General features: G+C 46.5%; 1 protein-coding gene across 1 annotated transcript in view; it reads left to right on the top strand.

Annotated features, from left to right (window-relative positions):
- pcdh17 (protocadherin 17) overlaps positions 1–14,404 on the top strand; it is a 48,645-nt gene that overhangs the window by 17,014 nt on the left and 17,227 nt on the right. Inside the window, exons 2-3 of the mRNA XM_028981803.1 lie at positions 6,112–6,170; positions 6,311–6,483. Of these exons, the coding sequence (XP_028837636.1) occupies positions 6,112–6,170; positions 6,311–6,483 (232 nt within the window). The remainder of the gene's footprint in view (positions 1–6,111; positions 6,171–6,310; positions 6,484–14,404) is intronic.

The following is a 14,404-nucleotide window of genomic DNA, read 5'->3' on the forward strand; positions in this document are numbered from 1 at the left end:
CCACACGACTTCACTGACCCAGAGAGTGCTGAGAACGATGATGGGAAGCGCTCGGCGACAGCAATCAATCTCTGCCACGTGTGGCTCTGTAACACAAACCGCTGAAACCCGGGGCACTTTTAATCCGTCAGGGATTATATTAATCTCAGGATCTGCTCATTTTTGAAATTAGGAAGTGAAATTAAAATGGTGAACCGTTGGCTGGCTCTGATGGAATGGCCAGTCTGTTGAGTTCAGGAAAAAAATGACTTTGTGTCGTGTTCTTCATAATTAATGGACATGAGAGATGGCACCCCACAGATGCCTGCAGTTGTGTGACATCCATTTTACAGGCACTAATTAATTTTTTAACCATCTTTCACTTGGCTGCAAGCTGCAAGGAGAAGAGGACGGAGGCAGTGGAGATATGACTGAACAAATAAGCGCAGGACGGTGTGCATTCGGCTGATGCAGTGGGATCCCTTTAAAATGTATTTCTTACTCATTGCATACATTGGGATGTTACCTTTATTATATTTCTATTTTCAAAGACTTGTGGCATGTGAAGTGATCATTTTTCATATATGACACCACAGCACAGCGCTCAGTGCATACAGTGAAATGTGGTCTCTGTTTTAAAGGTCCCCTATTATTACATTTGAGAGATTATTTAACATTAATGTGAGTTCCCCTTGCCTGTCTATGGTCCTGCATTGGCTAGAAATGGCGATAGGTGTAAAGAGCGCTTTGGCCATTCTGCTTTACCATTCAGAGAGTGGCAGGATCTGGAATTCCTGCCCTTATGTCGTCATGAGAGGAAAGGTTACACAAGGCCATTTCTGCGCCAAACATTGAGCTTGGTGAATGGTGTTCATGATGACTTTTCCCGCATTGCCCGCTCACTTCTATTGGCCGATTTCCAACTCGTCCCGCCTCTCTCCTCCTCATTAGTGTTTAAAGCTTCAGACACCGAAACGGCACATCCAGGAGAAATCTCATTGTAGGACTGGCTCAAAGTGGATGTAATTCCGCACCAAGACCAATCCCCTCCGGGAGCAGTGGGCAGCCAAGAAAGCCAGTGGCACTGTGGCGGTTCGGGATTTGAACCCACAACCTTTCAATTATGGGTCCACTTTCTTTGCTACTAGGCCACCACTGCCATGTCACATGAGGCGTGCCTTCTATATTTCCAGAAATAAACAACATAAACCATAAAGGAGTGTTTGCTTGTAATGTGCAACTTGGACAGGAGGGACTACCCACTCTGTCCTTGCTTGAGTGTCATTATTTTTGTCATCCAGAAGACCAAACCTGACACTTGTCACACACCGTACCTCCTCATTCTGGAGGATCCAAATGAACAAAGTAGCACAAGATGTGTTGCTAGACACTCAAAGTGCCAAACTCTCTGAACTATTTAACCTTTTAACATTCTTAATTGGGTACCTGTTAATTTTAATTGCTGATTCTAATGGATTGTTATGCATATCTTCCTCTACATTCTGTATTTTTACATTTTAGTTATTTAGTTTCTGCTATATTTGGTATTCGTCTTTCCCCTTTATATAGCAGTGCAGATCTCACCTCTCCTTGCCTGTCCTGTCTGGCCATATTTCTTTGTTTAAATTTGCTGCGTGTCCAAAAGGGAGACAGGCTGAAGTTCACCTCTGTGTCACTCCAAACACGGCCCGTCCGCAGTCTGAGGCTGTGTGTAAATTAGAGCAAATAAACTCACTCAGGTGGAAACCAGGAAGACTGAGTCGGGGGAAAAAAGAAGACGTATCTGTGTTCAGTCTGCAGACAAACACACAGTTACAGGAGCTGCCTCACACTCCTTGACACCCACACACACACGCTTCCCATTGACTCTGTGTCATGCACTGCACGTTGTGTTGAGGCAGCAAAAGACGGAGTTTTGTGGTGCTGCCGGCAACCCAGGGTCTGATATCAGCTGTTATCACCAGTTTCGCTCCTATGATGTCATGTTATCAAGAGTGCCAATTATTTAGTGGAACCCATCACAAACTTGCCCACCTGCTAAGCTGCATTACGGAGAGGAGTTCTGATCCTCAAAGATTTACGAAGGCCACTTTTATCCTTGACAGCCACAAAAATCTGTCTCACAATGCAGTCGGGTGGCATGGGTTTAGCAGGAGATGGCAGTTGGGTAAAGGGGAGATATGGAGAGTTATGCTTCTTGGGGCAGTGGAGTGGTGGCCTAGCAGCTAAGGAAGCAGGTCCTCCTCCCCACTGCTCACCAAGGGTGATGGTTAAAAGCAGAGGACACGTTTCGTTGTGTGCTGTGCTGTCGTGTTTCACAATTACAAACACTTCACTTAAATGGAATTCCAATTTTTGCTCCCTTATTCTCTTTGTTTTTGCTTAGTCTATGTGCAAATAAATTACCTAAGAGTCCGTCCGATTGTGTTTCATGGGATATGTTGCGGGTTTCTGGCATTTTTAAAAATATATTAGCTTGTTTAGCTTTTGCATTCATTCAGTATGGTGATTCAAATGTGCTTCCCTTGTTTTACACAGTTTAATGCAGTACTAGCAGACAATCAGAATACAGCGCTAAATCCCGACTACGTCATGAGTCGTGCTAATCGTTGCAATTATGTGGACAGACCAAGCATTAAACGTTCAAGTAAATGATGTAAAAGCAACACACAGCCACGATCTTAATGCAAACTATTGCCTAATTATTGTAGTAGGCTGCAGAAAATATTGAACCGATATAGCCTGGCCCTACTTCAGCTGTCTCGCTCTGGTGTGTGTACGTATAGAATGCGTTTATACACGCACAGTATCTGTATCTGTCTGTCGATCATTAGAAGAATGAAAATGAATCCCCGCTGCTTCTCCCTGCTCACATTTATCTCTATAGCGGAGTCTCGCCTGCCAAATCAGTCTGGGGAGAGAAAAAACCACTCAGGGGATGATGAAAATAGACCCGGCTAAACCTCACTTTGTTACCCTTGAGATCTCAGACAGATGTGCCCTCTTTTTTTCTTAGGTGGTTCTGGTGGACAGTGTTGTTTTACACACATACACACACACAGACACACACAGACCCTGGAGTCTTCCTGTGTAACAATGTTAAAATAAGTACCCTAGGCTAAGTGGTTTGGCCCGGACCGCTTGCACTTTTAGCGATTCTCCAGCACAACTCGTCCTCGACCAGACAGAAAGCCAACGCTTCCCACCTCGCGCTTCGCGCCTGCCTTGCATGAAGAGACGCGAGCTGTGCTGGTGGCTGCAGACAGCGCCTAGAGGCCACGACGGAACACCTATTCCTATTGGAACGACTCTAGGAGCGAAGTTCCGTGGTTACAGCCGTCAGATGGGCCACATGTGGTTTATGTCAAGCAACAAGGCAACATCCATTCATTTTTTTTATTAGAGAACAGCTACGCACTTAAGAAAATAAGAAAGGAAAGGCCAGTAGACCGCACTATAAAGTACACTGACAAGAAACACGTTCTTGTTCTTGATTTTTTTTCCACATTTGTTTTTTTGGGTTTTTTTTGCCTCTACTGCCAAAAATCCCTTTTGCTTTGTGAAGACGCTGGCAGCGGGTTTGGGGCTGGAGATTCTCAAAAAGCCCAAAGGTTCCAAATGTGGACAATATGGCTGGGATGGCCAGGATCAATGGAGGCAGAAATAATAAGCAGCAGAAAGCCTGGCCAAGTTCTCGGCTCTTCCATACACCGCGCAAAAATTAGGTGGCATTAGTAAAAAATATTTATCAGCAGCCATACAAGGATTTTAACCTTCTAATGGATAAGATATGGATAATGATTACGATATTTACTTTGTCCAGAGGTGACGTATAAAAGACGACCAGATAATCCATGTCCGTAGGACAATTTGAGCTAGGACAGGATGTGGAAGCCAACATTATACATACATGGAGTTCCTGCCATGTGCTTATTGTCCAGTTTATTCTAGTCCCACAGGAATTTTTCAGTCATTCAAACCAGTGAATGCATAAGACAATTTGAACTATTTAGCAAAGAAGAGAAGTAGAACGTGAAGCCTGAAGTCACCCAGAGCTTCCTTCCTGACTTGGACAATCACCATAGACGTGCAGTTGTCTGATTCTTCAACAAAAAAAAAAAACAATTTTGAGATGCTTTATTTATGTTTCATTTCATTCATTTATGTTTCATTGATGTTTTGTAGAGCCAAGATCTTCTGGACTCTTTTGAAGAATCTTTCTGATCCTTTGTTATGTCTCTTCAAACCACCAGCCGCTGCTGTCTCCGTTTCATTAGTGGAGCTCAATATTATATTGAGCCAGGCCCACTATCCAATGGTCAGACGATGTCTTAAATTCCCTCGAGCAGCAATAACGTTTTCACATGCACTGCAGACTGTGAGATCTCCAAGTTTAACTATGGTCAGGCCAGTATTTTTATTTTATTTTTTATTTTTTTTATTCAGGACACGTCTGAAAGTCACTTTGTGCGTCATACTGTGAAGGAACATGCTCTATGTCAACGTGGGTTCCTTCCTGGCAGTGTAATCAGATGTCAATCTAGTAATTTATTGATTTAAATTTTTTTTTTTAAAGCCAAATTTCCTTTTTTTTTTACTACATACCCCCACTATGTTTCAAAGCGATCTCGAGCAATTATGATTTCAATGCCAAAATGCCTCGCTCGATTCAACCTCCGATTGATACGCCTGCTGCTATACTTTTTAATCTCTCCCGAGCCTGAAAGATACGTTTCGGAGTAGATAGAGAGAACCGACAAAGGAACGGGAAAGGTCGACAAATGAGGGAGAGGCGCATGACCTTCTTTCACTCCGCTTCCCATCGAGCGTGATTATGCCGTCATTGAAATACGCCATTGAACATGTGCAGCCAGGCATATTAAAAATGCCTCCCCTTCAAGCTCTCACTTCCTCATCTCCCGTCATTTCTTCCTGGGAGGTGCGCTTGGTGTGGTGTCATGAACAAGAAAGAAGGAATTGAAAGAAGAACCCCCCCCCCCCCCCCCCCCCCCCCCCCCCCACGTCCCTCCGCTGAGATGTTTAGAAGTTTTATTTAACGTGGGCGTAAAATGCAATCTCCTTTGGTTCCGGCATCAAGACAAAAATGATTTTCTTTTGAAGTCACATTGGGGCCGAATTTGGTAGCAGCCTGGCACCTTCCCAGATAATTGAATCAGCATTTCGTCTGTTTACTTTTATAGCTCCTCTGATTAAGCCGGATTAGATTAATGTCGCTGAGGAGACTCGTATGATTGAGGGCCGCGGTGTCCTGCTGCTGGACGCCACCCCCCCCCAGGACACGGCATTGCTCACCCCCACCCCCCTCCGTGTTTAACCTTGTCAATATTGTCTGAGCCGCGGCTGCGTCTGGACTTGCTTTCACTCCATCCTTTATTGACTCGGGGCCGCGGAGCAAACACAACGTTCCAGCAACATTGACGCCACGCTGAGTAACTGCATGGCCGCTCCCCCGACTACTGGCTTTCCTTAAAGCACCGGGAGCCCCGACGTGGGCCGGCTTAGACGGGGACTTTTGGGCCGAGCCTGGGCACACAGCTTGTGAGGCCGTACGCCCGCGTTAGGCCGTTGCTGCTGCGTGTCTAGGTAGTTTGGCCGGCTTTCGGACGAGATGGAGCCGCTGCTGGTTTGTTTACAGTACACGCGGCCTGAAATAGAAATGAGGAGGCCGTGTTACAAGTGTGCCAATACATTATTCACCAGCGTGACACCCTGAATGGAGTGCGGCCTACCTGATCTGGCTGGCCCGTGTGCCACGCACATACACGCTCAGACTGATGCGTATGCGTACATACTCATCCGCTGCACTTTACGGCATTAGAAACGGTAGCGGCTCCTTAGTAGCCGGCCAAGAACAGAATTTAAGCAAAAATCCCAGGCCAGGGACGTCAGTAGTTGTATTTGACGGCGTTACTCATCACCAGTGAACCTCCTCAACAATGTCCAGAGCTCAGTAGATTGGAAAACCTGTCACTTTCCCTCCCCTCTTCCTCTCCTCCCTCCAATTTTCCCCTTTCAATTTGAATGGTTTTGCTCCACCAGGAGATCTTGTTGCTCACCAGGACCTGTTCCAGTGTGGCACAATACGTAAATTCTCTCCTTTCTCCTTCACAGACAGACAATTTCCCTGCTGAGTCCAATTACATGGGTACCAGGCAGCAGTTTGTTCAAAGGTAAGGACTATTAAACGACCTGCTCAAGCGTCGCCTGTCAGAGCTGCCTTCCACCCGAGCCCCACATTACTCAAATTAGAGCTGCTCACAAATAGACGCATGACTTTAACATCTTTAACATTTCCTTTATACTCATGCAGCAATTCCACATTCAAGGACCCAGAAAGAGCCAGCCTTAGAGACAGTGGTCATGGCGACAGTGACCAGGCAGACAGCGACCAGGACACTAATAAAGGCTCATGCTGCGACATGTCCGCCAAGGAGGCTCTCAAGATGAAAGCAACCGGGGGCAAACCCCAGCCTCTCGAACAGGGTGAGTCTTGGTGCTTATACCGACGTGCCGGTGTTCGTTACCACGCTGTATTTACCGCATTCTCGCGCTCTCATTTTCCACGCTCGTTTTTTGTTTTATCCAGAAAAAAAGCTATTTTTTCTATATTTCAGTGACTCCCCATAAAATTTTTTATGCCCTTTATATATATATATATATATATTGTATTCCAGCCACGTACTCAGTTTATCAAACCAGACAAGCCCATTATGATTTTATAAGCCAAACCACTTTAGTTCCTCCATTTAGCCTGTGCCACGGACTCGTTCCGAGAGCAATTCCTTAAAACTTTGATAATGGAACATGGAAAATGACTTATCATGCGGCCGGAGATGCAGCGCCTTCGACCCAATTAAATATGAATAATTATTCTAAGCGCTGTGGTCGGGACAAATTACACATGACGTGTAGGACAATGGTTCTGCGTGCAGGAAGATCTCCTGTTCCTCTGTTCCTGTTATTTTTTCCCTCATGGCCCAATGTTAAGAAGTGTCTCCATCAGGTCTTCTCGGGCCCTTGGGCTCCTGGGCTCGGAGTGATTTTGCCTGAGCGGAAAAAAGCAAGAAGATTCTCTGAAAAAAGGAAAACTGGAATCTGTAGGAAAAAAAGGAAAAGTGGATCAAATGGGCTAAAGAGAGTCATAAATCAACTATAATAGTACAATTAATCAATAGAACAGAAGGATTCTTCTTGTTTTCTGCCGAGAGGTAGTGTGTGGATTCCCTGCTCTTCCCTACTACATCCTGGTCGTCTGCCTTGATTTAGCTTTTTTTTTTTTTTTATACTCGCTCCTTTCATGAGGTTGGAATAAATACATTGGCAAGAGAAATTGGCCAATTAAAGAGCCCCATATGTTTCATATTTTCAGAATGTACCCATTTAATGGTCCATGGAATGGCAAGAGAATGGCCCGAAATTACAGAGTTTATCAGCATGACGCTAGCTGGTGCTGGTGCGCGTACCGCGGCGACAAGCCGTTACAACGGCCCGCCTATACACACACAAACACACACACTCACACCCCTGCCGAGTGTCATGTGACCGTGTGACCAGGGCAGTTTTCCTGCACTCCTGTGCAGGCCTGGAATGGAAATATCCAACCTTCTGCCCGCGTCCAGGCAGTCTTAGTACTGGCATGTATAGGTCATGTCAGCCTATATAGAATTAACAGAATTAAAAAGCAGGTACAGAATGTCCGTTTTTACAGAAAGTCGCAGCGATTGCATCAGCAAACCTGACACGCAGGCCCGCATCAGGGTACAATAGCGTCGAGTTTCAGTTTATCCTCCATGACGGTAGACGACTCGATGAAGGCCATAGCTGTCCATCGCCCCCACCCCACCCCCAGCCCTCTCCTCTTCCGCCTAGCTCCTTCTCCATGGAAATCGATAGCTGCACTATAAGACGGTTAACTGGCTGAGCCGGCCCTGTTTTGCCAATAACAGTGGGCTGGATGTACCCGCCTCCGAGGCTGGCTGCTGGCCAGCGACTCTATTGAATAGTGAATATGAAGGAGGAGGGCAGGGTTTTTTTTTTTTTTTTTTTTTTTTTTTAGGTCACATCACACACCCTGAAATGTCAAGGAACATCTGCCGGAGCACATTTTTTAATCTCTTTTTTTTTTTAAATTAGTACTATTATCCCACTCTGCACAAAATGCACAGACTTGACTCCAAAGAACGGAAATGAACCATTGTGTTCCCTGTAATGATAGAATTCAGACACACATCTTCCCGTCACCTTCCTCTTTAACTTCCTCTTCCTGACACCCCTCTGACCATATTGTGTTGTTGTGTTGTGTTCTGGTGTGCACTTAAATACAGACAAAGAGTGACTGTAACCTGTAGCAGAAGCTAGCATCGTGGATGTGGCTTTAAAAGTGCATGGGAGAAAAAGCAAGGTGAGGACCCCACCTCTCTTCTTCCCAACTCCACCTCTCTTCCTGCAGCCTTCATGTCCGTCCAGGAAACAGTGCTCTGGGCAGTTGGAGAGTACTTCACTCTTGAGGTCTGAGGCAGGAAGTGGAGTGGAGAGGGTCAGCGCTTCCACATGCCCCCCCTTGTCCAAACAAGGGTCTTAATGATGAGCGTGTGGCCTCAACCTCCATCGCCACACTCCAGTACTACAGAACCTACAGAGCTGGGATTGCCTGGGACTGGATTAGCAAATTGCCATTTGCTCTAACTAACAATTCAGAAACACACACACACACACACACACACACACTGCCTTTCTTTTTTTATTCTTTCACCTATTGTTGTGTTTTTGCCACACTAGAGGCCTCTCTCAAATTGATTAATTAAAATCCCCAAATTGGGAGCGGTGTATTAATTAAGCAGAAGTGCATCAAAAGCCCCACTTTTCTTCTCTTCCTTTATTAATCGGCGACTAATTGATGCACGGATTTGCCTGCGGTGTATGGGACGTGTGTTCATCAGCAGATGACCCTGTGCCCACCGAGGCAGCGAGCTGGCTGTGTGTAATGGGTGGCATTATCTACCACTGTTGCAGACTGTGTGTGTGTTCATGTGGAAGCGCCAGAGTGATTGAGGTCGTTAAGATTGCAGTGTGAGCGTTTGGGGGTGACCTCCTCTAATTGGCTCTGATTAGAGTGAGATAATCAAATTGTCGCTCGTCCCATCTCCCAGCCCCAACCCCAACGTTTCTCCGTCTCCCTCACTCTCTCTCGTTCTGCCTGTCTACAGCCGCTCCACCTTTCTACAGTACCAGAGAGAGAAACAAAGACAAACGACACACACACAAACCGTGTCCAGCGGAGGCAGGGATGGAGAGAGAGAGAGAGAGAGAGAGAGAGAGAGATGGGGGGCCAGCCCTCATCCCACTATCAGTGGAGGCGGTGTAATCACAATCTCTGTAACCTACGTCAGCAAATGGAAAAGGGTGCAGTAGCACGGCGTGCTCTGTCAGACACGCACATGCACAGTGAGATCATTGTGTTGAGACTACCTGGGTGCGGTGCTGATTGATTGGTTGTGACCATGGAGATGGATGGAATTGAAAATGCTGGCAGGTAGAGCCTTAAAGAGCATCAGTGCGTAATAACAGCCGCGTGGCCCGTGTCTCAAGCGGCCAGACGATCCATCACCTCGACACACACAGAGGCCGACATTCTTCCTGCCGGACATGCCATGTAGAACAAATTGCACAGTAAATGCTTCTGAATGCATAATAACAATAACGACACCACCCTCTGTCGTCCCTTAGCCACGGGTTTGACGTTCTTCCCGTTTACGGCATCTTCACTGATGTGAATTTGGATCTGTTACCTTGTTAGAGGGGATCACAAAGTGTGAGACATCCAATTAGGAGTGTTACCCAGCTGCCCCTGGGGCAGCCATCATCACGGCTGCACACTTTCACATGGGCCGAAATGTTGGTGCCACTTTATCTAGAAATAAGCGTGCCTGTTCTGTCTGTGTAAAAAGCATATGCATTTAAAACTGAAAGCGGTTGCAACTCAGATTCAACAGGTTTTATATACATATATACATGTTCCCATGGTAACAGCCTGTCCCTCGACTCGTGGCCTTCAATAAAATCCTTATTACTTGGCCTGAAAAGAAGAAGAAGACGAAGGGGGGAAAAAAAAGGTCACATCACAAACAATATCCCAGCACGCCGCGGCTTTTCAGCTCGGATGCACTCGCTAATTTGTTTTGAAGTGCGTTTGTCTCCCCAACAGTAAGATCTCGCCGTCTCCGGCACGTCGCACTGCATTACTTGTTATGACTTCCCATTGACAGTTAGAGTTCTCCCCTCCAAATCACGCGCCTCCGTCTGCCGGAGCTCCTTGCTTTTTTATTTATTTTCATTTTTTTTTTTCTTTCAACCAGATTAAAAGCTACTTTTATGTAAATGCTTGAGAAAGGTGGAACATGTAAATGGTCGGGTCCAGAGATTTAACAGCTTAATGGAAAGCGCAGCGCCTCTGACGGGCCGTGTAGGACGCGCTCCCGGCTGACACCACGGTGTGTGTGTGTGTGTGTGTGTGTGTGTGGTGTGTGTGTGTGTGTGTGGGGGGGGGGGGGGGGGGGGGGGGGGGGGGGGGGGGGGGGGGCGCGTCTTTACTCAGCCCGCTTCCGCCTCCCCCGGTAACCCCGCTGGCGGTCAGATAAGGAGAAAACAGTTCATCCTCTCTTTCTGAGGCGCTCAAGAGCACTTGCAGATGTACTCAAATCATGTTAAATTAGCCTCGTTGGGCCCTTTACAGTATTTGCATATAAATTGTATAAATAGTATTTACATTAACAGCGCTTAGCAGACTTAAATCAGTGCTTTAAGATGTCTATCATCATAATAACTCGTTTAAATCATCAGGCAAGTACCATTAGTTTGGTAACTCGGAACCCAACTTTTTAAAATTGAATACACACAAGAGCTCCATCTAACTTAAGTGTTTCCTAAAAAGGCTTTTAGTTTTCGCTTGAACATTAAGTTCTTTCCGAGAGCCAAGCAGCGCGTAGAACACTTCTTATTTCTCACTGTATTGACTGCATTTGATTTGATGATGATCCATGTCTTTAAAAGTGAAGTGATTGTGACATGTGATACACAGCAGCACAGCACACGGTGCACACAGTGGAATGTGTCTTCTGCATTTATCCCATCACCCTGAGTGAGCAGCGGGCAGCCATGACAGGCGCCCGGGGAGCAGTGTGTGGGGACGGTGCCCAGTGGCACCTCAGTGGCACCTTGGCGGATCGGGATTCGAACCCACTTTTTTCCCACTTTACAGCCTCTCCCGAGCTGTGTGGGCATCCCCGATCCAGCCTAGTCTGATGTGTACCGGAGCCGCACGTGTGAGGGCCTGGTGTCCAGAAAGGCGCCCGGTCTGAGCCTCACTCACCCCCGGCAACGCTTTCATTCTGCTGTCGGCATCCCAGCCTCCCTTCTGATTCAGACTAAATTTATACACTCCCTGCATCCTGCAGATTTCAGCCTCCCTCTGCCTGTGTAGATTTATTGTGTGTGTGTGTGTGTGTGTGTGTGTGTGAGCGTCAAGGACTGCAGCCTCTGTGGGGCTACAGAAGTGGTCTGTTGTGAGTCTTAAAGCTGCCCTTCAGTTTGTCATCACAGAAAGGCAGGCTGGGCCTCATTAAAGCGAAGTAAACATGCGCATTGATTCATGGAAATGTCAAGCGCAACATTTGGAGACGGAAATTAGAAGACCTCGCAATCTGGAATGGCGTGCGCGTTATCGCTCAAAGTCAGCGCGTCTTTTTACTTTTCCCTCGCTCCTTTTCCTTCACCTCGTCGATGTTCAAAAGCGCCGTCACAGTGGCGTCTTAGCTCTAAGCTACGGCAAATCCCGTAGAAAGTCTGTTAAAGGTAATATCCCCGGTTTAGGATTTTGTCTCCCTCATTACGGGAGATTTGGGGGATTAGTCGCGATTCGTTTTCGACGATGGACAAAAAAAAAAGAAAAAAAACCCTTTTATTAAAAATTGCCATTGTCTCGAGTGAGTTTGCGAGTTCCTCCCCAGTGTCCTTGTTCCTGGGGCTTTAAAGTCGCACCAGCAGCTGCTGCTAAGAGGAGTGCGCCGCGGCGCTAAAACCTCTGACGGTGTTGACATCGTGAGTCGGTCGGCGCGGGCCATGCATTTGACATTGGCCGAGACTTCAGGCGGGCCATGGCGTCGCCTCTCACGCCATTGGTCGATCGAACTCCATCGGGGTCTGCAAATGCCGTCGTTGCGATGGAAAAAAAAAAAAAGACGAGGACGTTCCACCGTCTCCCTACCACCCCGTCCTCGTGTCTGAGGATGTGTGTTGAGCCTCTTTGGTCATTTTAAATGCCGGCAGACTAATTGGCCTGTATTAAGTGGCTCGAGTCGCCGCGCGGCTGAAGCTCCCCACTGCGGTGGAGGGTGCTCTGTGTGTGATGATTAGTCCGTGACCTTATCATTTTTTACGGCCTTCCGTTTTGACTTAAAGGTTGGAAAAAATGTTTTAGCATTAAAAGGCCAACTGCTGCTCCGAAGGGCAGTCTAGTGTTTGATTAGGCAGTCAAGGCCAAATTCATCAAACACAAATATTAAAACCATCTGCTGTTCCACTGTGGCTCCTGAACAATGCCCTCCCGCTAGCGCGGCTGTAATTATCATTCGCGGAGGTGCGTTTATGCATGCTGCTTGATTTACGGTGCTTTCGCAATACATTTCTTGATATAAATCCACAATAAATGTCACATTGCCATAATTACCATGCATTACTGTACACAGTCCTTATGATTGCAGTGGGAAGTGAGCAGGCGGAGGCATGAGTGCCTAGTTAACTCCAAACTCTTTACTCAGACAAAGCAGAATGTAGACAGCAGAAAAGCGAAAGCAAAAGAAGGAATGGAATACTAAACACAACATGGAAAGATCCGCTTTAATCTGGTCCCAGTCACGTTTCTTGAAGGAAGGGGGCAGAGGAGCAGTACAGTGCAGTGAAATGTTTAGTGAAGGCCAATGCATAGCAATAAATGTCCAAGTTATAAAAGCGAAAGTTTCATGTACGTAAAATAGATAATAACCACGTTATTAGATAATACCTAGACAGCTCTTACCTGTGGATGTGGCCTGTGGTATCTGGCACCAAGATGTCAGTTCCATTGAGTTCCGTAAACTGTGAGGTTTGAGCTCCATGAACTAAACCTTTGTGCAGGATGCTGAAAGTAATATTATATTCATGAAAGTAGCTAATATTAGAAAGACCTGGTGTTTTAGAAGTGACGCAGTTGACAGGCATCACGATTTGATCCTTGTCAAACTCACTCAGGTCCTTACACGTGCTTCTTTAAGTTGCTCAGATATGTCCACCCCATGACAGGCAGCATTGCAACGTAATAAAAAAACTGTAATTGTGAATTCGACAGAAACGAGATGTACACAAGCATTTTTGAATAATATGTATGTTATATTGCAAATAAGCAGAGTGTGGAGTGGTGAACTCAGTATATGCATGAACACAGAGATACTATATCCTTAATGTACTGAAACACGGGAAAGGAGACACAGGGCGAATTCCTCACCGCTACGTTTTTCTTGAGCCAATTAAGGCCAGGACAACCCCAGAGGATAATTAATAGCTGCAGTTATTATACTAGTAAGTAATTAAACCCCAAACCACATCCAGCCTCTGCTTTGTTTTCACCAACGCGAATCGCGGTTGGGAACGATGGCTGCTTGGTTTTGGGACATCGCACGGTGACGCTCCTCCGCTTTCTACCTGTTTGTTTACTGTGAAAACCGTCCCGCTTGTTTACTGTACACTCAGCCTGAGGTTGTGTGTGTGTGTGTGTGTGTGTGTGTGTGTATAGGGGGGGGTTATAGATACCTTGCTACCATCAGATGGATTCTGTTTATATATTTCTTCATTTTTTTTGCTGCCTCACAGCTTTTTCCTCCAAGGTTGCTGTTCACTTCCGCCGATTAATAACTTCATGACGGAGTTAAGCGCACACGTGTAATTAATGCTGCACGCCTGTCCCCAAGCGTTACGGCGCTCTGTTTCCTTTTTAACCTTTTACTTGAAGACATTGTTGGGTGTATAATTATGCTGCGCTTAATTAGCGAGCCATTAAGACTGCTGATGAGATAATGCACAGCAGAGTTTCCTCACACACAAAAGCAGAAGGCGTCAGATGGGAGCAGCGGGGGCAGGACGCCGTGGTGGAAGGTGGGTGGTTCCGTGGCCCGATCATTAGCGAGTAGCGTGGTCAGTTAGCACAGTCGGGCCCTTTGGTTGGGTGCTTTGTGTTGGGATTTTACATGGACTCTTCTGGACACCTGACTGGCGGCGTCCGTTTCCTGCGCAAATCACCGCGTCCTGTCGCCTAAAAGAGCTGCGTTCGCTCAGTGTTCAGGCTTCCTCCGAAGTTCCCAGAATCCTCTTCTTT

Source organism: Denticeps clupeoides, chromosome 5, assembly GCF_900700375.1.
Source record: "Denticeps clupeoides chromosome 5, fDenClu1.1, whole genome shotgun sequence".
NCBI lineage: Eukaryota > Metazoa > Chordata > Actinopteri > Clupeiformes > Denticipitidae > Denticeps > Denticeps clupeoides.